This window comes from Coccidioides immitis (genome assembly GCF_000149335.2).
Source record: "Coccidioides immitis RS genomic scaffold supercont3.1, whole genome shotgun sequence".
Classification (NCBI taxonomy): Eukaryota; Fungi; Ascomycota; class Eurotiomycetes; order Onygenales; family Onygenaceae; genus Coccidioides; species Coccidioides immitis.
The window spans coordinates 3723990-3747803 of NW_004504310.1; the positions used below are offsets into that span (position 1 = coordinate 3723990).

Below are 23814 nucleotides of genomic sequence, written 5' to 3' on the forward strand. Positions count from 1 at the left end.
ATACAGAAGAAAGAATGAAGAAGCTGAGCGCCGTGGGATCCCTCGTCGTCGAGGATATTTGCTGCTCGGGGTTTAGGCGAACGTCCTACGAGCGAATTCAGCACCATGCCCGGCTGCTGACCGAATTTTCGCCCAGCCGCTGACTCATCCGCCAGTGCATTCTAGAACGCCAAGCCCCGCGAGCCACACCCTGCCACTCGTGACTCGCCGCCGGACGACAGCGGAATTTCTCGCTCGCAATCTGCTTCAACGCCCGGTTGGGATTGGCCGCCAATGTTGGCTGGAAACCCCACAGAAACCAACAATCTCGGCCCGCAACGACGCCATGCTCGCCCGTTCGAAACCAGGAGTTGGGCATGTCCTGGAGATGACAATAGTTTGTTCAGCCGCAGAATACTCTGAACAGAGCTCAAATCGCCTTGAATCAGATTTGTTGCTCTCCTCAACCCTAGTCTAGCACCCAATCTACAATGTGAAATGGTAGTTAAGAATAGATGTTTTCTCAAATAAAGAAATGACTTAAACTAACATAAAACAATGTCTCAAAGGTAAAGCAGTCAAAAGCTCTTGTCCCATGCCCTGAATAAAGAAAAACAATGGAACAAAAAAGATAGTGGAGAGGTGCACCAGATGCCTAATAATCAATATACATACTCCGCAGATAAAACTCCGCTGGAATGTCTCACATATTAACCGCTCTCCCGGTTGCCCAAATGTTAGCATCTATGTGATTTGTTTCACCCTGTTGCCCCTGGCCCTAGCCCATTACCAACCAAAGTGGAAGAAAATAAATAAATATAAAATAAAGTGTAGAAAAGAAAAAAAAAATAAAAATAAAATAAAAAGAAAAGAGAGGAGGATGAGGTATCTTCGTAAAAATGGTCTTCTTCATATTATCAATTTGTCCCTTCATCTCCGAATTGAAATCCGTTATTCGGCATTTCTGCCCAGTCCCACTCCAACGTCATCGGCATTTGCCACAGCTCATGAGGCACAAACGGTTGCTGGAAAGCTGAAATATCAATGGGCAGCGAATTAGTAGAAAATTGTTGCTCTTGGTTGAGTCCTGCTGCTTGATTTAGGGTTGGGCCTCCCAAGAGGTCGGACAACTCTTGATTAAGCCCTAGCGGGCCTTTTGGAAGTGCGCCTGGGACATTCTCGGCCGTGGGGGTGTGGAAGACGGGTTGCTGCTCTGGACGAGATGATGGAAAATTGGCCATAGAAGGCGCTGCTTCCTGGCGAGTAGCATTGCTCGGCATATATGAAAAGGAAGGTGATGCTTGTGTCGTCTGTGGCTGTGTGGCCGATGGCTTCGGTGCGGCTTGGGGAATATCCACATTAGGACCATTTGGTGTCTCGGCGGAGCCATTCTCCTCACCAGCAGCCTTGCGCTTTCGTTTTGCCTGTGACTCCTTTTCGGCCCGGTCCAATACAACTTTGGCGATCCTCTCGAATTCAGAGCAGACACTAAGCATGCGCTTGACACTGCCATTCGACTCATCCGTCGCAAGTTTGGATAAGAAGTTCACAACAAGATTCATTAACTTCACGTCAGACCGGGCTCGGGCGTCTAATGGGTTCTGTAGAATATTTGCGAACAGCGTAACCAAAGCTGAAATTGGGAAGTAGAGGATCAACCTGTGTGGGTTATGTCAACTATAAGCAGAGTCCATGGATTCTCGATAATAGTGCTTACCAAACACAAGCAAAATCCCCCTGTGGGATGTACTTGATCAAGTTGATCGACGCCCTGGCGGCAGATACACACAGGACTGCGGAAGAAAATACCCGGGGATTCAAAGGCCTGGCATTAAGACCTTGGATGGCGTAGTTTGACAGCCGACTTGTCCAGTATCCATGGTGGACTGACATGCGATGTATAGTGGTAAGGCAATTATAGTAAGCGAAATGAAGCACCACGATGGGTAGAATTAGAGGCCGATGTGTAGCCTTGATTTCATATTCGGGGCGAAAATCGAGAGGGATACTATCTTTCCACTCTTCAAGCTCTCTATCAAGCTCTCCAATTGTGTTGAGAAGCTCCCCATCAGACTGACGCGAAGCCTTTGTTGAGTAGAGTTGCTTGTAAACTTTGCTTTCAATTGTTGCAAAAAGGCAGAGAAGGCGAAATAAGTTCACCTTGCTTTTACCATCGGAAAGGGGAACATTTCCGATGTTGTCGGGGGGGTCTTCACTCGGGAGCTCAACGTTCATGTCATCATCATCTTGAACTGGTGGGCGCCCGGAACGTAGACAGATACTACAGCAGGTTAGTTGACAAGCATTAAAAGCCGGGGCGAGAACATACTCTTTGTCCAGCATATAAGCAATCCAGAAGACGCGTTTCCGTTGCTCGAGTTCTACGGGATTTAGACCGAACCCGGAACCGCGCTTATGGAGACCAATACTGTGGGAAAGGCGAATAGCGGCTGCAACAAGGAAGAAACTTGGTTGCGGGTTGGGAGTCCCTTGGAGAAATAGAGCCTGGGGCCATTAGTATCACAATTATCTGCTGAGGCAAAATCTACCTGTCGGAAGGGTACGTCTCTACTCACCATACCAAGAAGCGCTTGCACACTTAACAGATCGGCATTCCGCATGGTCAACTCTGTCAGCACACCCATCGCATTTTTGAGGTAAAGCCAAGCCTTCTTGTCCTCTTCCTGTGGCACCAAGTTACTCATAACTCGTAATCGGTGTGCGATCGCCAGTGCAACATTGATACTAGCCCACCAACCCGACCCTTCGTAGGGATCCCGTGAATATTGTCTCTCTACCAAATGCATAAATGTTGGTTCATGAAACAGTGGGAAAACACAGTTGAAGTTTTCGAAGTAATCTCTGAAGAGAGACAGTGCCTCATCACGCGGTGGCAACGGCTTAAACACTCGTCGAGCAAATATGTCACTGAAGATCTCCGGCTTCCAGTATATCCACTTATTGTCGTCGATATAAGCAGACGATATCATATCCTCAAAGGACGAGTCTCCCGTTTTCTCGTTCACCCATTGGATACCTTTGGGAGAAAATATAGAGAAACCTGACGAAGATCCTGCAAACACACGTTAGCGGCCCTATTCGGAGACGGATCAAGTGTAATTACCAATATATCTCGTTTCGCCACAATTAGTTGTGACGAGAGAGCACATCATATCCGAAAGAGAATCTAGCTCTGCTTCAGATTCCTTTTGCGAATCAGGCGAACCAGCGGGACTCCGAGGGCTAAGGTTTGGATCTGCGCGAGGAGTAGACTGATGCGAGGACGCGCCTTGCATCATTGAGTGCATGGCGGTCGGAACAGCAGGAATTCTCGAGGCCTGGCTTCCCGCCGCCATAGATCTATCAGCAAGCCGCCGTTCAAGCGTCCCAAGATCTGTCTTTCCACCATCGACCTCTGATAGTAATCCAGAAAGCCTCAACAACGACTCCATGCGCCCTAAGCGGTTCTCAAGCCCTTCGATGTATTTGGCTCTAAATAGAATAGCATCATATCAGCATAACGTCAGAACGATCACCGCATAAGAGAACTGAACATACCCTTTCGGTGGGTTCCTCTTCTTCTCGACTTGCGTGAACACACATTCTGTCTTATAATTTATGCAATGTGAGCATTTTGGCATCTTTCCATCACATTTGATCTTTTTTTTCCGACACATATCGCAAGCCTAAGAGTAAATTCATTAGCGATTCTCGCTTTCCAATCTTCCCGAGAGCCCGAACAGGGACCGCGTACCCTAGCTATCCTTCTCCGCTTCGCGTCATTATTGTCCTCCACACCACCCATCATTTGGTCTTCTGAAAAGGCCGCTGCCGGCTGCGTTGGCGGAATAGGAGAGGTGTCACTGTTGGGTGCGCCGAAGATTTGAGGCGGCTGGCCCGTGATTTGGGACAGATCGAAGTCTGCGCCATCTGGCCTTCCTGCGCCGAAATGCTCCATTGGGGTGAGCTATTCCAGCTCGATTCGGATCTAAGTTGGTGCAAAGACCGAAACCAAATTGTTTTCTGTGTCCTGTCAAGGCAAAATTCTACGACGTGGATTGCTTTCTGCCGGCAGATTTGTGAGGCGGGGAAGGAGAGGATAGTCGGGACGTGGGGCTGCGGGAGGATAGACCTGTGGAGTGCGTGGGAGTCGAAGTGTAAAAACAGCAACAACTTATCGACAAGGCAGGCCGTCACAAGTGCAAGTCGGACAGAGAGAATTCGAGTCCGGGTGCTGGGCAACGTAATGCAAACTTGTCTGATGCTATAGCTAAAAGGCTGGGGGAGAGGCGTTGTTGGATTTATTGTCAGGAAGCTTGGAAACTATACAATTTAGCTTCTTCCCACCGTCCAGCAGCCACAGAACCACCCGAAAAGACCCAGGCCTAGAGGACGGGAAGAATTGGGCGGCGGGAACAATCTTTTATTGACTCCTGGTTTCAAGCTTCGAGGTTTCGTCCAGGCGCAGGATCCGGCGGACGATTCGTTAATCAATATCTTGGCATCGACTCAGAGAAGCAGATCGGTGCCAGCCGAAGCATGAACTAAGTAGTGGGCTACGGGAAGCAGCCCGAGGACCTAGAAGGTGGGACTATTTCCCCTAGCCCACGAGCCCTTTTTTCGTCGTCAGCTTGGGATATAGGGCTCCAGAAATACGAAGATTAGCCTGCAAAGGATACACCAACCATTCGAGAGCTCTCCGTGTTCCAACTCCGCAGCCAACTTGGAGAATCAAACGTCCAGGGCTAGCTAGGGCTTCCAGACGGGAACTTCTCTTAGTCAACAAGGGCCAACACAGATAGCTGCGTACATTGCGCATCGTGGGAACCCGGGAGGCAGATGAGCCAATCCCTCTCCTTACTACTTAGACTTATTCTTCAGACTGATCACCTTGTGCAACACGACCTCGTGCGTGAGCACTGAGACAAAAGGCAGTGCGTAGGACATCTGTGATAATTATGGACATGGAATGGTCTTTCTCAAAAGTTCTCCGAGCGGATGGGATCCCCGGCCGTATACTCCGCATATCTGTACGTATGTCCTCCGTACGGGGTACTCCATATGTATCTACACACGTGCGCCTATGAATGCTTCAAGATCTCCCAAGGTTGCTTCCAGTTCTTTCTACGAGTTAGACCAGTCAATCACAGGTGCATAGCGGAACTCAAATATCACCCTCAAAATACGAAATGCGTTTTTCAATTCCACTTTCGCTGTTGGCGAGGATGATAATACGGGTATTGCAGAAAGCCACAAGAGCAGCATCCCTGTTTAGAGTTGACTAGTGAACGAAAAAAGTGCTGAGATGGATTTCATGCGGACGGAACCAAGAGCTCAAGAACCGGTTTTGCTCACCAAAAAAAAACACGCATCCAGGTCCTGTGTGTAATAACCACTCCATACGCTTACCGCTTATTGCTCACGCGCGAATCAGCTGGCTTCATTTTCCTCACGACAATAAATTCACTCCAAACTCCTTTATAATCTACAGCGTAATTTTTGTAGCACATTCCAGTTCGAAAGAGCCAGCCGACTGATCGTTACTTCAGCCCAAACTCATATATCAAAAAGCCCTCTCAGCTGACATTTTGCATTCGGAGCATGGGAGCATGCCTGACCCAAATCGCATGCGATGGTGTTTCGCTTCGCCGCGATTCCGCAGATAGGCAGCAAGTGTGCTTCCTTTGACGTGCGCTCCATCCAATCAAGCCACTTGGCTTCGAGAAACAATCTCGCAGATCCTTGGCCGCGCTGCCCGAACTGATGATATCTTGAGCCAGTGGCATTATGCCGTCGTTAATCGGAGCAAGATGGGCGGCACGGTTCGGACGGAACGGCCGCTCAGTTCCCAAGGCGCTGGAGATCCGATCCTGCCCAAGGCAGCAACATTTCGTGTTGGAAGCGAACGTGCACCCAGCGACCCCTCACCTCCAATACTTGCTCAATGGATTCCTGGCCCTCTCTAGCCTTTCTCTCCCTCACACGACATTATGAAACAAAATGGATGTCGAAACGACCCGGTGAAACTTTGTAGTCCTATCATTAGTTTTTTGATCAACCCAAAAAGCTGCACTGTGTTTGTAGCCGTTCTCCCAGGAGTCAATCGGCCATCTCATGATCAGCCCTCCGTGTGACTTGGCTCAATGCAGCGCCCTAATAGTTGGTTAGTTACCTGTTCCTGCCGCGTGAATTCGGACGCCAGTTCGGAGGAAAATTCAAGTCGGATGCTTTGGCCTGCCTCGCTTCACCATCGACGACTGATGGCTGGGTGACCTCCATGATCTCTTCATTAACACTGTCATCTTTCAATATATCCTTTGAACCTCCATCTTCGACATACGAAGGCAGAAATGGTCGATATCCCCCTTATCATCTCGCGAGCTAATTATCATCGATGCTATCAAGCATTCCCTCAGTGCGATGGTGGGTTTCCGCTGTCAAACCTTCCCGATACCCATAATCATAAAATCCACCTTTGGGTCTAGTCTGCCTAGCACAGCTTTGTCAGAGACTACACATATCACTTCAGAAAATTGCTAATAGGCCTCTATTTCTCTGCATTCCCGGGCTCTAACTAAAAGGCTATGAAAGTCATGTCAATGTCATCAGCGTTCCTTATATTTCTTTAACCTTTCCCCCAGTTGTACCAAGATTCATCGGTATCTTGACTTGGTCAGGAAAAGAGCCTTAATGCTAGAAGTGCTAGCATTGTGAAAAGGTGTTTCTAGATCTCCTCTTCTCTATATGTCATCTAAGTACAAGTAGAATCATCGATGACTTTTCCTTGCGGCAAAAGTTTGAGTTTCAAAGATTACAGCGCATTGACAAGGCGGCGTTCCTTGCGCAAAGCACGCAATTTCTCTCTGGCTTCATTAAGGGGGACCAAGCTTCCCTTTGCTTGGGAGCTGGGGTCATCTCGGTTCCGGATGTTGACCGTGCGGGTTTCCTTTTCTTGTGCTCCGACAACTAATTGAAGAGGTGTTAGCAAAGATCCATAGGCATGAAAGAAAACCCGCAAAGACCCACCGAAGATAAAATTATATTGAGCCAACTGGCCATTTCGAATTTTCTTCTGCAGAGTATTTCCGCTGACATCGATATCTACGTTCAGTTTATCGCCGCGAAGGATACCTTGGAGCTCCTCCACGTAATCATAGACGGCAGGCATAACTGGCACAATGAGGATCTGTCGAGGGCTGAGCCAGAATGGCCATTTTCCACCAAAATGTTCAATCAAAATCCCGAAGAAGCGTTCAAAGCTACCGATGATGGCGCGATGAATCATAACAGGCCGCGCACGTCCAGGTCCCGGGACACCATCATCAGAGTCAGCAGCTTTACTATCACCACCTTCCCGGGGTCCAGATTCCTCCTTCTTAGGCTCCGGAGCCTTGGGTTTAGCTATTTCGTTTGTCATGTACTCAAGCTTGAAGTTTTGAGGCAGCTGGTAATCGAGCTGGATGGTAGCACACTGGAACTCTCTCTTAAGAGCATCCTGAATGGTAATATCGATCTTTGGTCCGTAGAATGCACCATCACCTTCATCTATTTCCCAATCTGATCCTTTAAATCTGGTAAGGGCCTCCTTCAATTGAGCTTCAGCAAAATCCCAAGTCTCAAGTTTGCCCAAATATTTCTCTGGCCGGGTTGATAGTTTGAGTTTGAAACTGAACCCAAAAAGACCATAGATAGCGCGAAGGAAGTCAAAGAGGCCTTCGATTTCTTGGGTGATCTGCGACGACCATTAGTGAGTGTCTCTAGTTTAGAAATGTGGAGTGAGGAATACCTGGTCCTCAGTGCAGAAGATGTGCGTATCGTCTTGCTGGAACTTCCGAACACGAGTCAATCCATGTAATGCACCGGACGCCTCATTTCTATGAAGTACGCCGAAATCCGCCATACGGAGGGGCAGTTCCCGGTAGCTTCTCTCACGATGATTGAACATAATGCAGTGACCGGGGCAGTTCATGGGCTTCAAGGCCCACTCCCGTTTCTCCACGGCAAGTTTGAACATATCGTCTTTGTAATGATTCCAATGACCAGAAGTACGCCACAAGCCAACATCGTACATGTTTGGTGATTGAACTTCTTGATAGCCGCGTTTGCGGTATTCTGTACGGAGAAGTTTTTGCAGTGCATTGAAAATTTTGGTACCGTTAGGGAGGAGGAAGGGACAACCAGGAGACACCTCGTCAAAGAAGAACAGCTCCTGTTCCTTTCCGATTTTCAGGTGATTGCGCTTCTCGGCCTCCTCGAGAAATTTTAGATGTTCCTGCAGTGACTTCTTATCGGGGAACGCCACACCACGAATCCGTTGGAGGGAGTCATTTGATTGATCACCCAGGAAATATGCAGAAGAGTTCTAAATGTTGTTAGTAGCCGGAATCGGACAAGATTGCTGACAACTTACCTGCATGATCTTCATTGCCTTTATTTTGCCCGTATTCTGAATATGAGGTCCTCTGCATAAATCAACGAGCGTTCCACACCGATACACGGTGCTGCTCTCTCCTTCAACAAGGTTATTGATATAATGCATTTTATATTTGCTGTAACTGAACATCTTCCTCAAATTTTCTTTCGAAACCTCCAATCGGTCAAAGGATTGCTTTTCTTTGAAGATTCTCGCGGACCGGGAATCCAAAGAGGGCCAGTCCGATTCCTTCACGACTCGGCTGCCATGGGGTTAGTGATCACCTCGACATCTTGGGTGGCAGTGCTCACTTGTCTGGCAGAGCCATATCATAGAAAAATCCTTGGGCGGTGGGAGGTCCATGCGAAAGCATACAGCCATATTCGCACTCGGCAGCCTCACCCAAAACGTGCGCACTGGAGTGCCAAAACACCTCCCTTCCCTCTGCTGAGTCAAAGGGAAGATAGGAAACCCTGCAGTCTCTCTCCAGAGGCCGATCCAAGTCCCAGAGTTGTTTGCCATCAAGCTTCGCAATAACAACATTTGAGCTAAGTTCCTTTGGTATGTCCTTCAAGAAAGAGCCCGGCGTAGATTCCCAAGCCTTGGCAATGACTGTTGCCGGCGGGCCGTCACCGACATCGAGGGTGACCGTAATGTCAAATCGAGGTTTGGATTTTAATTCCTCATCAGCAGCCCTTTTCAACTCAGCGAACAGCCTATTACGCTCGACGATGAAGTCTGGAAGGGGCGTCTCCTCTGGTTTCTTCGGCTTTGGCTTGCCCGCTTTCTGCTGAGGGGCAGTGGGAGTGGACGAGACGGACCGATCAGGGAGGTCGGTTTGGACGCCTTCAGAAACCTGCGGCTTTGCGCTTTCTCCAGCCATGTTGAGAACCCAATTGTAGTTGTCACTATCCCAAATTTTCCCACGTAGTCGCCTGGTGAGTCTCTATTCTCGATCGACTCGCCAGATCTAGATTTAGTGAGGGGACAATTTTACGAGCGCCGCGCCGGCAGAGAAGGCGGTGAGTCACGTGATGACATATTTTTCACAATCTTAGCCGAAGCTAGCTTTTGGTGTTGAGCGAGAGCAACTCGTTGATTGCATACAAATTCTCCAAACCGGTCTACATTTAACCAAAGGATCGGCATCATGGCATCGCGAGGGGGTAGCAGAGGCCGCGGATTTGGCACCGGCGCCAATCGTGGTGGTTTTTCTGCTCGTGGTGGTAAGACCCCGATAGAAATGTGAAATTGCTCATGAAAAATGCTGATGGCGAGCTGCGGCATCAGGACGAGGAGGAATGCAACAATCTTTTGGGCCCCCGACAACCGTTTTAGGTACATCTTAGCGAGTCATTTTGGTTGAACGAGAAACTGATCGAATTTTAGAAATGGGCTCATTTATGCACGCGTGCGAAGGAGAGATGGTTTGTGAATCAATCAACCCCAAAATCCCGTACTTCAACGCGCCGATATATCTCGAGAATAAGGTACATATGATCTCTCTATGTGCGGGATCGCAGGACCTCCAATGGGCTAACATGACGCGCAAATTAGACGCCAGTCGGAAAAGTAGATGAGGTTTTGGGACCAATCAACCAAGTGTACTTTACGATAAAGCCGCAGGAGGGTATCGTCGCGACATCTTTCAAACCGGGTGACAAATTCTACATTGGAGGCGACAAGCTGTTACCTCTGGAGAAGTACGTTGACACTTTGTTGATATACTTTGCTGGGATACTGATCGCGCGTCCTAGATTCCTACCAAAACCCAAGCCACCACCAGGTAAGATAAAAGGTCGTCGACTGATATTAAACTGATGTTTTAACAAATTCTTCTAGGGGTTTCAAAACCAAAGAAAGCCGCTGGAACCGGTAGAGGTGGTGTCCGTGGAGGAAGAGGTGGCGCCCGCGGTGGAAGAGGAGCTCCTAGAGGGAGAGGAGGCTTTGGAGGCAGAGGTGGAGGTGGAGCTCGAGGTGGAAGAGGCGGTGGATTCTCTTCACGCGGTGGTCCAAGAGGAGGTTCTCGAGGCGGGTTCCGGGGTCGCGGTTAATTCTGCCTTTCCTATTTGGCGTTCAGGAGCATGTGTGGCTGGGAGTTTTCGTTTGGATACGGCTGTCCACAAACTTGATCTGATTGTTGTATTTCAGCAGGATCGTGTAAAAATAGACGAAAATTTTGCCGTTGAGTTTTGTAGTGAATCAACAAAATTGTGACATTCTGTAGTTCCACCTCTCGATTGGCTGTGAGTCCAAGCTTGGCTGCAAGAAATTCAGCTTCTGATTTCGGTGCCTATGGCCGCTTATGACGTTTCGAATCAGCAGCCAAAAATTCAAGAACACTATTGCTCCGTTGTCAGCTGTCCTTGAATTTTCTCAGTGATCCTTCTTTCAACAACACCAATAACAACCTCAAAAACTGCAAAACCATCAATCTCCCACCAAAGTTCCTGTTCGCAGCCCTTTTTCCCACATTATATGCTCCCGAGTCCAAGGCTTGGCAATGTCCCGCAGAAGTTCTGTCCCGATCTCAGCTCCGGTGGACAATGCTGGTTCGGACTGCAATGCGAACCATAAAGATTCGAGTAAGTACTTGGGACATACAGCAGCGTGCCTCGAAAAGCGTAAGCTTACTTAAGTTAGCTCAAGATAAACAAAAAATGCTTCTCTCAGCGGATACAGGGCATTTTAGCATGATCAGGTGAGTGCTTGGTTGAAGTCATAAGCTACGGAATCTCCAATATCTGCCTGAACAGCTGCTCACGGAGAATACGAGTTAGGGCCCTCCATCTTGCTGATCTGATTACTGAGTTAAATGGTAAGCCTAGCCCGTTATCCTCTTTCACCCTTTTTTACGGTCCATTGAAAAACTAACTCCCTACCATAGGATTCTGTGGAGGCAAGCTTTACCTGCGCGCCCTTCGTTGGGATTGACTACTTACATTGTTGTTTTTAGTGATGTCGATATTTTCTTCGATGCGATACTGTCTTGGAGACCCTGATCAGTTTAGAGAATTGTGGATTGCTTTGGCATTCATGCCATTCGGCCTGTTTTTCGACTTCATGGACGGAAAGGTTGCTAGATGGAGAAGAAAGTCGTCGCTCATGGGCCAGGAGCTTGACTCCTTAGCTGATTTGGTAAGAGATTTATTTTGTCGCCAATTCCTTTTGCAACATGCATAGCATCGATAAACACAAGCTTACCACTCTCACTCGCTGCAGATATCTTTCGGTGTCGCTCCTGCTGCAGCCGCATTCGCTATCGGAATCCGTACACCACTGGACCACATCTTCCTCGCCTTTTTCGTTCTCTGCGGCCTCACTCGTCTTGCCAGATTCAACGTCACTGTTGCTACTCTCCCCAAAGACAAAACCGGAAAATCACAATACTTTGAAGGAACCCCGATCCCAACCACCCTATCTATCGCCGCTGTGATGGCATACTGGGTCTCTAAAGGTTGGGTCTTGGAGGATATACCCCTTGGCGTGATCGCACGTGGTACCCTGTTTGAATTTCACCCTGCAGCTGGCCTGTTTGCTCTATGGGGTTGTCTAATGATAAGCAAGACGATACATATCCCTAAACCGTGAATGGCATGCAGAAGAACAGAGGAATAAAGGAGATGCTCTAGGGTTCGACTTAGGAAGAAAAATCAGTGTTCAAACCAATTTTAGGTGAATAACTAGCTATTTGTGTGCTTTGCGAAAAGCCTTGCTTTACTTCGACCATTAGAAGGTGGGCAAACGGAAGACAATAAGACTCGGTTTATGGGACGGCTGTGTGGTGAATGTACCGCAAAATAAATGCATTAAAAGTCTAAGATGCGCTGAGCCATCGTCAATCACTGTACTGTATAACTAGAACCTCAGATGCTTGAATAATTTATTGACCCGTCCCAGCTGCTCAAGAATCGAGGCGTGTAAAAGTCAACTTCTCAACAAGCCAATCACATCGCTACGCCATTTATACAACATGGAAGCACTTCTGTTTCTTTTCATTGTCAGGTCAATTCAACCCTTGAATGAACAGTGTCTCTTTCAAAACAACAATCTTCATTGGGGCCCCAAGTTTTCAAACGCAAGCTTGACTCTTTAAGGAGCTTTGACCCTGATGTTCAGAAAACCTGGCCCATTCTCGCCACAACTTCACAGATTTGCTGGCGATGGTGCCGTATCAAGTATTGTCTCCCCCTTTACCCGTGTCACAAATAGGGTGTAACGCCCCATCTTGTTGTAAACATGAGCGACGGCTGTCAGGTTCGTACCTCAAATTGCTGCTGTCTTTCCCGTTTAGATCTAGGGGGCATTGGGGCAGCACCCCCTCACGGTCTGACACAGCCAAATACGCATATATAGTATTGGTCTGGATGTACGGAGTACCCGAGCGGGATTGGCTTTGTCGCACTTCCAATTTTCTCATGTTATATATTGAATCTTTTGCGTTCAGAAATAGCTGAAACTGTGACTGGCTGAACATAGTCTATGCACTGAATGATACTTATGCTTGCCACCCAAATGTCTCTGGCAGTATGCAGGTCTGGGAATGATCCTCATGGGCGGACGTGGAATTGATAAGTACCAGTCATCAGCTCTTGCCATGGCATTTCTTGTAGATAACATGTAAGTAGACAGTTCCAATGTGCATGTTTAGCTTGATCTTTCGTTGGGTGATGAACAGGGTAAAACTGGTCAGATTATCCCACTCTGTTCACCTGCACCTCTTGACTCTTGAGCTTCAGCGATTGGGCATGTAACATGTTCGCGTCATGTTGGCTAACAATGGGATTATAGTCATCCCGCATTTTTGGAAGAGAATTGGAGTAGTTAACAACGAGCTTGAAGGTCCAACAGGGGCTGCTTGAAGTCATTCGCAATATATTGCGGGAGTGTGTGGAAGTCAGAGATGGAAGTTTGTGTGTACTCTGTACATATACACAAATCCTGAGCCAAATCAGTACAGGCCAATAGCTATTTGCAGAGTGATAAAAGCCATATGATCTCCAACATGATCTAAGTGCCTGTGCGCCTACTTCGAGGGGCACATTGTGAATAGAGCAGTCAGTCATGGGCCGATCATCAATTAAAGAGAAATTTACTGTTGTAGCCATGAATAGAACCTATTGATGTGTCCTCTTCCGCACCTGGGACCTATCCTCCAGAGTTGAGGACAAGGTCACCCCATGTCTTGCAGGAGGCTTCTCCGGAAGTAAGTTACATTCACTCTGTAACCTCTAGAGACATTTTGCTTGATTTGGTGCTTCTCATTCCTCATTGGATGCAGATGAAACAGAGGCAAGTTACAATGTACCTGTCAACACAAAGGATTTTGCTTTGTTGTTATCAGAGAATATTTCACGCAGAAAGTTCATGCCAATAGTTAGTGTTCGACTCTCTACCAAGCAGGATGGTTAATGTTTGGCCCTCATGGATTGTCAAGTGTACTGTACATACATACAAGGGGCAGTTTTTATTGGGTATTGAGGTGAAAATCATCATCATGTTAAGATGACCAGACGGAAGACTGAGCAGCAAGAAGCTTAAGAAACTTCAGGGCGACGGTGTTTGTTGGTTTCAAGGCTTTGTGAGAGGCGGGAACCTGTTTTCAGTACTTCGTAAAGAGCTGGACTGTCGCTTACTGTAACAAATACATATTCCTGTAACTTTCACTGTTGATGAGTTGGCATAAAGATGGAGCCTTGCGAGGCATCGAAATGTGAGAATAAAGATCCTCCTCTGAGGCTGCCGAGAGCCTGCGCGCTGAGACCTGGATCTTATTGAATAATTACCGAAATCACGGAGATATCCTCCGAAACCACGACTCAGCCACTAGAGATCTGATAGATACCTTCTTCACGAACAGATCCTGGATGGATCCGATAAACACTCTTCCAGCATCTGGTCTGTGTTGTCTCTGCTTAATCGCCCTGCCAGGCCAAGGAAGACTACTGTGTGGCTGAGATAACAATATGTAGTCAACACAGTCTACAGTCCTGGAGTCTGAAGGAGGCCCTGTATATCAGAAAAAGGGGGCTAGTTTCGCAAAAGGCACACCCGCTTCTCGCAGTTCTGCAAGGACGAAGGACAAGAAAAATTCGAACCCGAGCTTTCTGGCTAACGCAAACCCCATGTTCTTATCTGACAGAGTTCAACGCAATCTTCTGAGACATCTGCGCCAGGTCTCCCCCAAACGGCGCAAGGGTTTGAAAGGGACCTCACGCAAACATTCACATGACTGGCGGGATTGCTTGAAGAAATTGCGCAATGAAAAGACTCCCGTCATGATGACTTTTATCCTGGTCTGATGTAATCACTGCTCTGTGGGGTAGGCACGGTGTGGGAAAATTGCGCGCAGATGCCATATATATTATTGAGCCCCTCTCCTCCGTCTGCGCTCTGAGGAATTTGAAAGGCACCGACACGGCGTCTGCGCTCTGTTTGGACTCGACGAGAATCCCGCACAGCCACCGGGACAGGGAGTGTGGAGATCGAAGTGGCCTATTCAGGTTAAGCTTGTTCCTGGCCCGCTCTTAATTTCCATGGGCGCTAGGTATTGTTTGAAATTACGGCGTTTTGTGTAATCATGGGACCAGGTATGGAGAGAATCCGCCAATCACATACGCTGCAGGCGACCCCAGCGGTATCAGTGTGACCGTGTTTGGCCCAGGTGACGTACCATTCCCGTACCGGTAAGGTGTTTACCAATCAGCAGTGTGTAAAGTGCCCATACCGGCGGTCAATACCAGTCGTCAGTACGGTAACTACGGTTCGATGGGCGTCCCTTACGCCCAAGACGGGTTAGATGGCCTGGCCCTTGCTCGTCAGATCCTTTCCAGGAGGTTTCACCCATCCTCCGCGATCACCATCGACACAGCCCTTCACTTTCGTTTCATTTCCATCCCAAGTTCAACTTCTGTCCATCCTTTGGCATCACCCTTCATGGACCATTGACTAGCCCATCAAGCCGTGTTGCAGTCATTGTGTCTTTTCCTGGCTCGTTGGGCTTAGATTCCGCTCTTTTTTCTGCGTTGTTGTTATCTCTTAGCGAGAGTGTACTAGAGAGGGAAGACGTGAGCAACCCATCAACACCTCCCCCCTCATTCATCAGTTTTTCGCCGTTCTTTCATCGACCCCCTAAGTCACTGTTCGTGCAAATCCATCCACAATCTCCATCGATCCATCGATCCTCACATCCCTCCAGTGCGAGCCACTTGTGTGCAGAGCACATCGCCAACCATCCGAACGTCTGTCGCTGCTAAGGGCTCTACATTACTCCGAGAATACAGGAGCAATCCCAAAACTAATCAAATAAAATTAATTCGACCGTGATTTCTGGAGGGAACCGCTTATCAACACAGACTCTTTCATTCCTGATTGAATATTCGCTGGACATCATCGGTATTTATTAGTTTTCGTTCCGGAAGCTCGCACCGCCTCGAAACCCCTTAAGCCGGTCGAACCGTTTGCTCGATACGAAACGATATTCTTTATTTTGAAATGCTTGAACTGCCTCGATCGAGTGCATAAAGTCAAGCGATACATCTAGAACAGGATTTTTTGTTTAGTGTCGGATACCCAACAGGGCACCACTGATTGACGGTGCCATTCATACCCATTCGCCTTACTCGCTTCAAGCACATCACTCAAGCATGAGGTCGCTACTTTCAGTGGCCGCCATTGCGGCTTCGATATTATTGCATGGCGGTCTAGTAGGTGCGGCAGACGATATTAACAAGGAGACATCACAAGGATGTTACAAATCATCAGGTTCCATGAAAAGTCAGGGTCCATACACATTTCAGTCCGTAGGATACTGCCGGGGTGTATGTGAGAAGTTGAAGAAGCCAGCCATGGCCTTGTCAAAAGGATCACACTGCTATTGCGGAGATAAATTGCCACCGAAGTCCCAAAAAACGGATGACGATGATTGCAAAATTACGTGTGATGGATATCCTAAGGAGTACTGTAAGCCACGCACTTACCCCCCCTCTCCTTGGGTAAATATGGTTGCTAATTTTTGAAGGCGGTGGGAAAAAAACATTTTCCGTTTTCAATACAGAAAGGAATGATGAGGTCGAATCGGATGATGACAGCGTTCTGACTGCTACCGGTACTTCTACAAGCCCACCGATGCAGACGATAACGCAATCGGGCCATACTGTTGTAGTTACTGCTGGCGGTGATGCAGACAAAAAGGGAGGAGGGCCTAACAAAGCTGGTATTGCTGCCGGTGTGGTGGTTGGAGTGGTCGTCCTGGCGGCTATCATCGGTGGAATCTTTTTCTTCTTGAAGTACAAGAAACGCAAGGAAGTGATGGAGGAATATCGTCGCAATGCCACAATCAGCAATTTCGTGGCTGGGGGAAAACCATATTCTGAAGGCTCGATGTCTGATTCCAGACTGGAACCTAGTCTCATGTCTCAGCGACGACAGAGCAACGGCAGTATTGCTGATGATCAAGACTTCTCTAGACGGATCCTTAAGGTTCGCACAGCCCCCGCCACACCTGCTTACCTAGACTTTTGCTGAAACTAAAATTTTCCAGGTTACTAACCCTGACTCACACTACTGAGCGATGGTTGCTCAATCCGACAGTCATATTTGAACCATCATGTCCGTCTTTGTTATCGTCGACGATCTCCTTCTGCCATTATCTCATCCTCCATTGCCTTTGTATCCCGTTTTAACGACCTACCTGTTGATTATATCTCTTTCCGGCGTTATGGCATCTGAAGCGTGATGACGCGGGATGATACGAAGATTTCGCCATCTACCAATGCCACTCGAGCAGACATGTCTTGGTACTATTTGTATGAATTGACTAGTTGTACTAGAGCAAAGCCGTGCTCCATTGTGAGCCCAGGAACTGGAGTGATGTCAGTGCAAACCTGCGAAATTATTTTAATGCCGTCTTGGTCATTTCTATCACTCGGTTCCAAATACCAGCTCGTCTCTTTTTCAACTAATATGGAGACCTTGTCACATTTTCCCCTCATACCTTGGTCTCTGCTGATGGGGAATAATTCCCTGATGGACCTCTGTGGCTTGCCACGTTTATTCTACTTTGCATGTGTGGAAGGATAAGTTGTTTTTATATGCAATATGGCGTTGATCTGATACATGTATCAATTTTTTCTCTTTAATAAGGACCTTTTCCCTTTTTTCTTTTTGAAATCAAAAATATAATCGAATTTGATTCGGGGTACCACACTATCATTTTCTCTTCCCTTCCTGGTTTATGAGCACTCAGATGTGACTATCCTATGGTTACAGCTACAAAATACATCTTTCTATATTTGCAATCAAAAGGTTTGAATTCTCCCGCCGTCTGCCGCATGTTCTGATATTCTCTGAAAGATCGCGGAGGCCCTTCACTCCATGTTGTCCCTGAGTTACGAGCATCCATGGTTCTTCACCCGTCAAGCTCAACCACGGGCCATGCCAGCAAAACCACAATGGAGTCAACGTAATATACGTTGGTTAATTGAATATGAATAATAGTAAAATGGCTGAAAATGATGCCCACTTATTATATCCAGAATGTGGATACGAGGCTATGTGGGTTTAACTGTCAAACACCCGACAGACTCGAAATATGCTAACCTCAGGAAATAGAGGTCTGTGATCGAGCGCGTGGCAGTTCAGCGCATTCTCTGCCTTGCCTTTTTTTTTTTTCTTTTTTTTTTTCCACCTTGATTCGTTCAGCCTACAGTGTGATCTCAATGCGACTCCTTTCCTTTTCCTTTCCTTTTTCAGTTAAGCATGTGAGCTCACACAACGCAGGATAGGTTGCATCGTGCTCGTCGAAATTCAAAGGGTGCATGGAATCCCAATGGTCATCAGCAGGCGGCCGTTGCCCAGCCGTTCTACTACAGGAGCGAAAGAGGTGACACCTGGAGTAGCCAGCGATGTTTGCCTAGGGAAGCCCATCAAGTGTGTAGATCAAGAATGAAATTTACACTCGCTGTATAGCTTAGCTTTCCCTTGACACTCACTGGATAAACTAACTTAACCAATTTATCCTGCACTAGTCCTAATTGGGCCATGTCACCCTCAACGTTAATGGAGAGTGGTGATTCCCGGACTGTCCATTTCACCTGGCCACACACTTGAAACAGTACATTTGCAACAGAAACAGCCCAAGTATATAAGGACCCCGCAGAGAAAAGATCACATATGCCAACCACCGTGTCCATCTTGGGCAGCAAGCATGCCGAGGTACCACAGTGCCAAGAGAACAGTCATCTGGGGCTGTTCAGCGGTACCTCCGAATGTGAATGGGATGGGTGGAACAAGCTCAAGGTTGCCGCCGTCATCCACTCTTCGGAATACGACCAATTCGCGATTTGTAAGAAGAAAGCCGTGTCGAGAATTGTGCTGTCTCATATACCAGTTGACCTGACTGAGTGCTTGGCGATACTCGTTGCGAATTCCGAGGAGTCGGTGGTTTGCATGGGCTGTGCTCCATTTCCACGATGGCTTGACATCTCCTGGTGCGCGGTTTGGACCGGTGCCTACTGGCAGTGCGACCGCAAAATAAGCGGTGTCTGGCTTGAAAGCATCGATAACTTCGGCGCACTCTCCAACATCAAACGACACGGGAGTGAGGCCGTTCATTTGGTTGATTGCCATCAACCGGTCAAACCCAGCTCGAAGAGCCCGTCGCACTCTTGGAAAGACATATTCTGAGATCTTGCTTCTAAGAGCATTCTCTGCTGTTATAGCACGGGGTGGGGATGTCGGCATTGGGTCTGGTGGAAGCCGTGCTTGAACCAAGAGATTCTGATAACTTTGAAGAAGTGCGTTCAAGTTGAAGCCATGCCAAACCCCTATATTGTGGATGTCGCTAGCTTCGTATGCTGTATTGGTGGCGTTGCGCGTAGCTAGGTAGAGGAAAAGACACTATCGGAGTATATTAGCCGGTTTTGATTAAGCAGCTTCAACCGTGTGTCGGGCACATATATACCCAATGGGGATGGCCTTTTTCGTTCACGCGTGACACGAGAAGATTCGATCAAGTGCAGTAGAAAAGGTACGCTTCATCAAGTTTCCCTTTTGTACAATCGGCTTGCTGCAGTAGATAATGAGATTTAGAATGGGTCGCCCCCTTAGACGAGCTGCAATTGGTGCAGAGCACTTACTAAACAGTCCCCGAAGCCAAGAACAATCTCCTCCTCCTCGTCCAAAAGCCTTTTTTGTTCATCGGTGACTGGAAGGTTGTAAGTCTCTGCTCGATCAAAATCTATCCAAACAACTCTTTCCGAATCGTCCTTGACGATCATCATGTTCCTAGGTTTCGGATCCCTGTGTCGTACTCCTGCTCCGTGTATCTCCTGCATGCCTTTGAGAAAGTTGTCCATTCGTTTCTGTGTATAGTTGTGCAGATGAATCATCTCAAGATTCGGTATGTACTCCAGAAAAATAGCGCTAGGAAGGTATTTATCATGAAGGAACATTTTCAGGTAAGGTTGGCATGGTTTCGGATCGAACTTCTCCATCGTCCCAAGTAAACGAGGGATAATTCCACATCCACACAACCCTCGATCCCTTAGTCGCCGATAGGCGGCAGACTCAAGCACATGGATATCCAACTCACGATCTTTCGGTTCGTAGTACCGTCGTGGCCCTCGACCGTGATGCTGTTACCATCAGTATCAGAACACAGCAATGCTCGGAGGATCTTACTTACCACCTTCATAACACATATCTGGCCATGAACCATAACAAGAAATATCACGGAATAATCGAAGGCAAAAAGCTTCGCCTTGAAAACAATTTCGCAAGGTTTGATATTGTTAAGCTCCATCGTTACCTGGATCTCGAAGGGCTCGGGTCGCTGGACGAAAGACGGATTGTGACTTTTGACGTCTAGAAAGGCAGTAAATCACGTGATACAAATGGTACCTTGGTATGTTTGTCTTGTTTGTCTTGTATGTACCCGGGTTAAATATGTTACCTTGGCAAGCAGAGCCCCTTGTTGTACTCACGCCGCCGAACTTATATTTGTCGAGATTGAATTAAGATTTGAAGCTGAAGAGCTCCCTAAATTAATATTCATTATTCTGTCAAGAGTTTTTTCTGTTTTTAGCAACTGCAAAGACTTCAAAGATTTCTAAAGAAGGGCTTAGAATCTCTTGAAGAGTCTATAAGACTACTAATCATAAGTGGAAGCTATAGAAACTATGGAATGTGAACTTGATAGATGTGTGTGCTCTTGCTAGTCTCATCCAAAGGATTGTAGGATGAGAAGCAAGATGAAAACTCTGCATCAGATCAAAGAAGATCCAAGCTGCTAAGCTGGAGACTAACTACATAGAGACTAGTGTCTCGACAAGATGACTATTTACCATATTGTTGGAGACTAAAAGAAGCATATATATGTTCATCAGAGTTGAGTTGTGTTTCTTTCAATATTTAAAACAGGGTGTAGATTCGCTAATGGATATAATATAAAGGAGATAAAAAGCGCTGCCGCTGCACATCATCACTACAGAGTAAATTTTAGTTGAATTCACTGCATCAATATTTGCTAATATCACAATACTTCGTATCAGGATTCAAATCTACGCATATGCGAGCAGAAAGACAAAACCTGCGTGTAAAGCCATTGAGCCTGCTACAGCTTTTAATTGCACGCTTGACTTCTAAGATCATGGAAAAATCAGGGGCAAGTAAACTTCAAACCTGCTAAATGACCAGTTTACAGAAAGTGAAGGGCATTTCTGCCAGTAATTAAGGACCCGGAAAGACAATCTCACAGTTTATCCCAAGAAACTTCCCTGAGTCAATATATGGCTGCCATCCAACAAACCCAATGTAAGTTCGACTGTTAATATTTCCATAATCAATATGGGCCAAGACCATTCTAGGTGCCATCATATAGAAGAAGCATGTTCATACACGCCCCAAAAGACCCCCATGCTGGCTGCCACCAGCAGATCAACCATCTTCAAGCCTTCGTCCTGGATAATCAACTTACCCAGCTTAGCACTGTTCCCCCTCATTCCACCGCCCGCTCGCTCCCTCGCCAAACTCAAATCTAACCTGTCTTCATCAAAGGGAGAAGATAAGTCGTTAGAACTGTCTGCACGAGGCGAGGAGCTAGGACGAGGATATGTAGATGGGAATGTGGGAAGGTTGAAGCGGATTTCCGCGACCGTTACAGCGGACGATGAGGATGACTGTGACGTAGAGCTATTTGGACCTGGGATGACATGTCTGCATCGTAGCGTGCGGCTATAGGCCCCAGGACCAAAGGTGCAGGTTCCATTCCAAGGTGATGTGAATGCATAATTTTCTATGGGCCTGAAGGGATGTGTCTTTCGGCGTGGCGGACTGATGTCGAGAGCTTCGCTTGGGGGGTGATGGTGTACGGGAGTGAGTTTGCGTGTAAATTTCAAGGGTCCAGTTGGGACATCGGGGTCGGTCCTGGTCTGATCTGCTGAAGAATCTGACGAGGCCGATACTAGATGGCGCATTGAGGATGGGAGGTTGATTCCGAGACTCTCGAAGGAGATGGGCTTGTTGTTCGCGAACTTTTTATATCCAGGTGTAGTGATCTCAATTGCGACGGATCCGTCCGGTGCAGCTTTTGAAGGAGCTATACAATTCGTAATAGTCCCAACATTCCATTGATTCCCGTAAGTTGGATCTCGCCGTATCAGTGTGATGTGGAAAGGTGGAGATATACGGGTTTCTTGATGCACTTCGTAGCTGCGTTTGGGCCTTAGAGACAGCGGGTGTCCTGTCGATTCGCCCGGCAAGTGCAGCCGTCCTCCTAGTCGAGATTTGCCCGGAGATTTTGGATGGATAGTAGGACGTTCACAATCCCAGCTCGCTCGTCCCGGGGACGAGTCAAAGCTACTCCGCAGGCGATGGAACGTTTCTTTCATAGGGGCGGGAGAAAGAGAGTGTGTACTCCATCGCTTCGCATGCGTATCTTCTGTTCCGGATTCTGGGTGAACGGAATGCTGCTCTTGTGACAGTGATAGCGACGACACTGGATGCCTCGAAATACCTGGAGTTTCCCAAGGCCGTGGCGCCTCCAAGTGTCCTGCACTCTGCACCCCGCCTCTCAGATGCTCTGTATTTGCGACAAGCCGGCGTTCTACACCTATGCTCTCCTTGTCTCCTGAGCGCGTTCCGTCAACATTTGCCAAAGCAGGATTTGAGCTGGGAGTCATCGTATCAATATGCAAGGCTGTCGTGGTGGGTACAGGCTTCCTCCGGACACGGTTCAACAAAGCAAACATGTCAGTTTTGCCCTTCCCATTGCCGTTGCCATTGCCATTGTCACCACTATGGAGCGCCAGTTGCTCCTGCTGCTGGTGCTGCCATTGTCTTTTCTCCTCCTCTACCTTTCTTTCATTCTCAATATTTTCTAGAACTGCTTCATCGCCTGGCCCAGCGACGTGACAAAAGTATAACGATGCGTTTATCGATTCGGGAGAAAAGCTCGACTTCGTGGGCGGTTTGAGGGGTGACAAGAAAACATCTGTGCTTCACAGGCTTGGGCACATCAACCCAGCACGTCGGTTAGTTATATACACATATCTCCGCCATAATCCGCATGGAATCATGTATGCACGTAAAACAGCTGCCATCCCCGTGGAGGATTAGTACCTTTGCTTCCCGGAACTCTAACGATATACAGAACTAGCGGTTCAAGGACTTGCTGCGTCGGATTACGCGGGTAATTTGGCGGATTTGAGGCGAGATTTGTAAATCCAAGGAGAGATCGGGCCTCAATGGGCCCTGAAGGAGATGGCAGAGGTTGATCCTGGCTTGTACGCGCCATCCATGCGGTTATGTATGAATGAAGTATGAGCAATCGATGGTTAAAGGTATATTTGGGTTCGAGAGGGGAAGGATACGAGTAAATATTCGGTTTGAATGGACCAGAGAGCTTATCGAGAGAATAGTATACTAATATGCATCAAAAACCAAGCCTGCTTTGCTTCTGCGGGATTGGGCAGCGAACGAAGGAACAGGTGGCACACAGGAGCTTGTCGGAAGGAACCTGGGGTTTTAGAAGCGGGTTTCCTGCAAACTTCCTCACGTCTTTCGCAGCAAGGCAAAATAGTTAACGACGGAGTCCCGAGCGAAGAATTCCAAATTCAGAGTCTGCGTGGGAGGAAACTAGGCCGTGGTTCAGGGTCAATCAAGCTCCATCGCATGCAGGCTCCCACTGTACCGATGCCGGGCCCCGCAGGATGAGACAGAAAGCAACGAGCGTCACTGGACGACGCGGAAATATTTGAGCCACAGACATGTCAAGTCTGCGTCAGAGGCTTTATCTGGAGCGAGAGGGAGCGAGCGGACAGCCAATAGACGGATCGCGATGTTCAAACAAAGCTGACACCGATGGACCTGGCGTTACAGAGCAGCCCGCCTGCTGCGCCACAGTTATACGACAGCCCCATCTG

The 23814-nt window shown here is 47.7% G+C and overlaps 8 protein-coding genes across 8 annotated transcripts; 3 read left to right on the plus strand and 5 right to left on the minus strand.

Moving 5' to 3' along the window:
• Positions 1-896: 896 nt before the first annotated feature.
• CIMG_01795 (transcription factor) lies at positions 897-4903 on the minus strand (the record flags this gene model as incomplete). The annotated part of the gene is made up of 7 exons (XM_001248023.2): positions 4665-4903; positions 3734-4593; positions 3538-3665; positions 3104-3471; positions 2556-3052; positions 1697-2484; positions 897-1638 (listed from the first exon to the last, which is right to left on the minus strand). Exons 2-7 carry the CDS (start codon positions 3935-3937, stop codon positions 897-899), a joined length of 2727 nt encoding a protein of 908 aa, XP_001248024.2. The 5' UTR covers positions 3938-4593; positions 4665-4903.
• Positions 4904-5555: 652 nt separating this feature from the next.
• On the minus strand, positions 5556-6258 carry CIMG_01794 (uncharacterized protein; the record flags this gene model as incomplete). The annotated part of the gene is made up of 2 exons (XM_001248022.2): positions 5556-5835; positions 6152-6258. The coding sequence occupies 2 exons, from the start codon at positions 6256-6258 to the stop codon at positions 5556-5558; spliced, it is 387 nt and encodes a 128-aa protein (XP_001248023.2).
• Positions 6259-6790: 532 nt separating this feature from the next.
• Positions 6791-9340, minus strand: CIMG_01793 (threonine-tRNA ligase; the record flags this gene model as incomplete). The annotated part of the gene is made up of 5 exons (XM_001248021.2): positions 8704-9340; positions 8390-8654; positions 7766-8341; positions 7006-7711; positions 6791-6945 (listed from the first exon to the last, which is right to left on the minus strand). Exons 1-5 carry the CDS (start codon positions 9273-9275, stop codon positions 6791-6793), a joined length of 2274 nt encoding a protein of 757 aa, XP_001248022.1. The 5' UTR covers positions 9276-9340.
• Positions 9341-9483: 143 nt separating this feature from the next.
• On the plus strand, positions 9484-10605 carry CIMG_01792 (H/ACA ribonucleoprotein complex subunit 1). Its single transcript, XM_001248020.2, has 6 exons — positions 9484-9618; positions 9683-9730; positions 9782-9882; positions 9950-10095; positions 10150-10178; positions 10235-10605. Exons 1-6 carry the CDS (start codon positions 9543-9545, stop codon positions 10444-10446), a joined length of 612 nt encoding a protein of 203 aa, XP_001248021.1. The 5' UTR covers positions 9484-9542; the 3' UTR covers positions 10447-10605.
• Positions 10606-10748: 143 nt separating this feature from the next.
• Positions 10749-12277, plus strand: CIMG_01791 (CDP-diacylglycerol-serine O-phosphatidyltransferase). Its single transcript, XM_001248019.2, has 6 exons — positions 10749-10977; positions 11036-11093; positions 11173-11210; positions 11280-11291; positions 11349-11530; positions 11615-12277. The coding sequence occupies exons 1-6, from the start codon at positions 10896-10898 to the stop codon at positions 11981-11983; spliced, it is 741 nt and encodes a 246-aa protein (XP_001248020.2). The 5' UTR covers positions 10749-10895; the 3' UTR covers positions 11984-12277.
• A 2983-nt stretch (positions 12278-15260) lies between these two features.
• Positions 15261-17712, plus strand: CIMG_01789 (cell wall integrity and stress response component). The gene is made up of 3 exons (XM_001248017.2): positions 15261-16354; positions 16413-16873; positions 16935-17712. The coding sequence occupies exons 1-3, from the start codon at positions 16039-16041 to the stop codon at positions 16959-16961; spliced, it is 804 nt and encodes a 267-aa protein (XP_001248018.1). The 5' UTR covers positions 15261-16038; the 3' UTR covers positions 16962-17712.
• A 612-nt stretch (positions 17713-18324) lies between these two features.
• CIMG_01788 (uncharacterized protein) lies at positions 18325-20195 on the minus strand (the record flags this gene model as incomplete). Its single annotated transcript, XM_001248016.2, has 3 exons — positions 18325-19291; positions 19531-20028; positions 20079-20195. The coding sequence occupies 3 exons, from the start codon at positions 20193-20195 to the stop codon at positions 18560-18562; spliced, it is 1347 nt and encodes a 448-aa protein (XP_001248017.1). The 3' UTR covers positions 18325-18559.
• Positions 20196-21170: 975 nt separating this feature from the next.
• CIMG_01787 (uncharacterized protein) lies at positions 21171-23480 on the minus strand. Its single transcript, XM_001248015.2, has 2 exons — positions 23012-23480; positions 21171-22883 (listed from the first exon to the last, which is right to left on the minus strand). Exons 1-2 carry the CDS (start codon positions 23184-23186, stop codon positions 21265-21267), a joined length of 1794 nt encoding a protein of 597 aa, XP_001248016.2. The 5' UTR covers positions 23187-23480; the 3' UTR covers positions 21171-21264.
• Between the last annotated feature and the right edge of the window lie 334 nt (positions 23481-23814).

Coding starts and splice junctions, on each gene's coding strand:
- CIMG_01787 (XM_001248015.2), bottom strand. CDS start 23,186: ATGGCGCGTACAAGCCAGGATCAACCTCTGCCATCTCCTTCAGGGCCC. Junction 22,884..23,011: donor TAGAGTTCCGGGAAGCAAAG/GTACTAATCCTC, acceptor TGTGAAGCACAG/ATGTTTTCTTGTCACCCCTC.
- CIMG_01792 (XM_001248020.2), top strand. CDS start 9,543: ATGGCATCGCGAGGGGGTAGCAGAGGCCGCGGATTTGGCACCGGCGCC. Junction 9,619..9,682: donor TGGTTTTTCTGCTCGTGGTG/GTAAGACCCCGA, acceptor CTGCGGCATCAG/GACGAGGAGGAATGCAACAA. Junction 9,731..9,781: donor GCCCCCGACAACCGTTTTAG/GTACATCTTAGC, acceptor ATCGAATTTTAG/AAATGGGCTCATTTATGCAC.
- CIMG_01789 (XM_001248017.2), top strand. CDS start 16,039: ATGAGGTCGCTACTTTCAGTGGCCGCCATTGCGGCTTCGATATTATTG. Junction 16,355..16,412: donor TGGATATCCTAAGGAGTACT/GTAAGCCACGCA, acceptor TAATTTTTGAAG/GCGGTGGGAAAAAAACATTT. Junction 16,874..16,934: donor TCTCTAGACGGATCCTTAAG/GTTCGCACAGCC, acceptor AAAATTTTCCAG/GTTACTAACCCTGACTCACA.
- CIMG_01791 (XM_001248019.2), top strand. CDS start 10,896: ATGTCCCGCAGAAGTTCTGTCCCGATCTCAGCTCCGGTGGACAATGCT. Junction 11,094..11,172: donor GGGCATTTTAGCATGATCAG/GTGAGTGCTTGG, acceptor AATACGAGTTAG/GGCCCTCCATCTTGCTGATC. Junction 11,531..11,614: donor TTGACTCCTTAGCTGATTTG/GTAAGAGATTTA, acceptor CACTCGCTGCAG/ATATCTTTCGGTGTCGCTCC.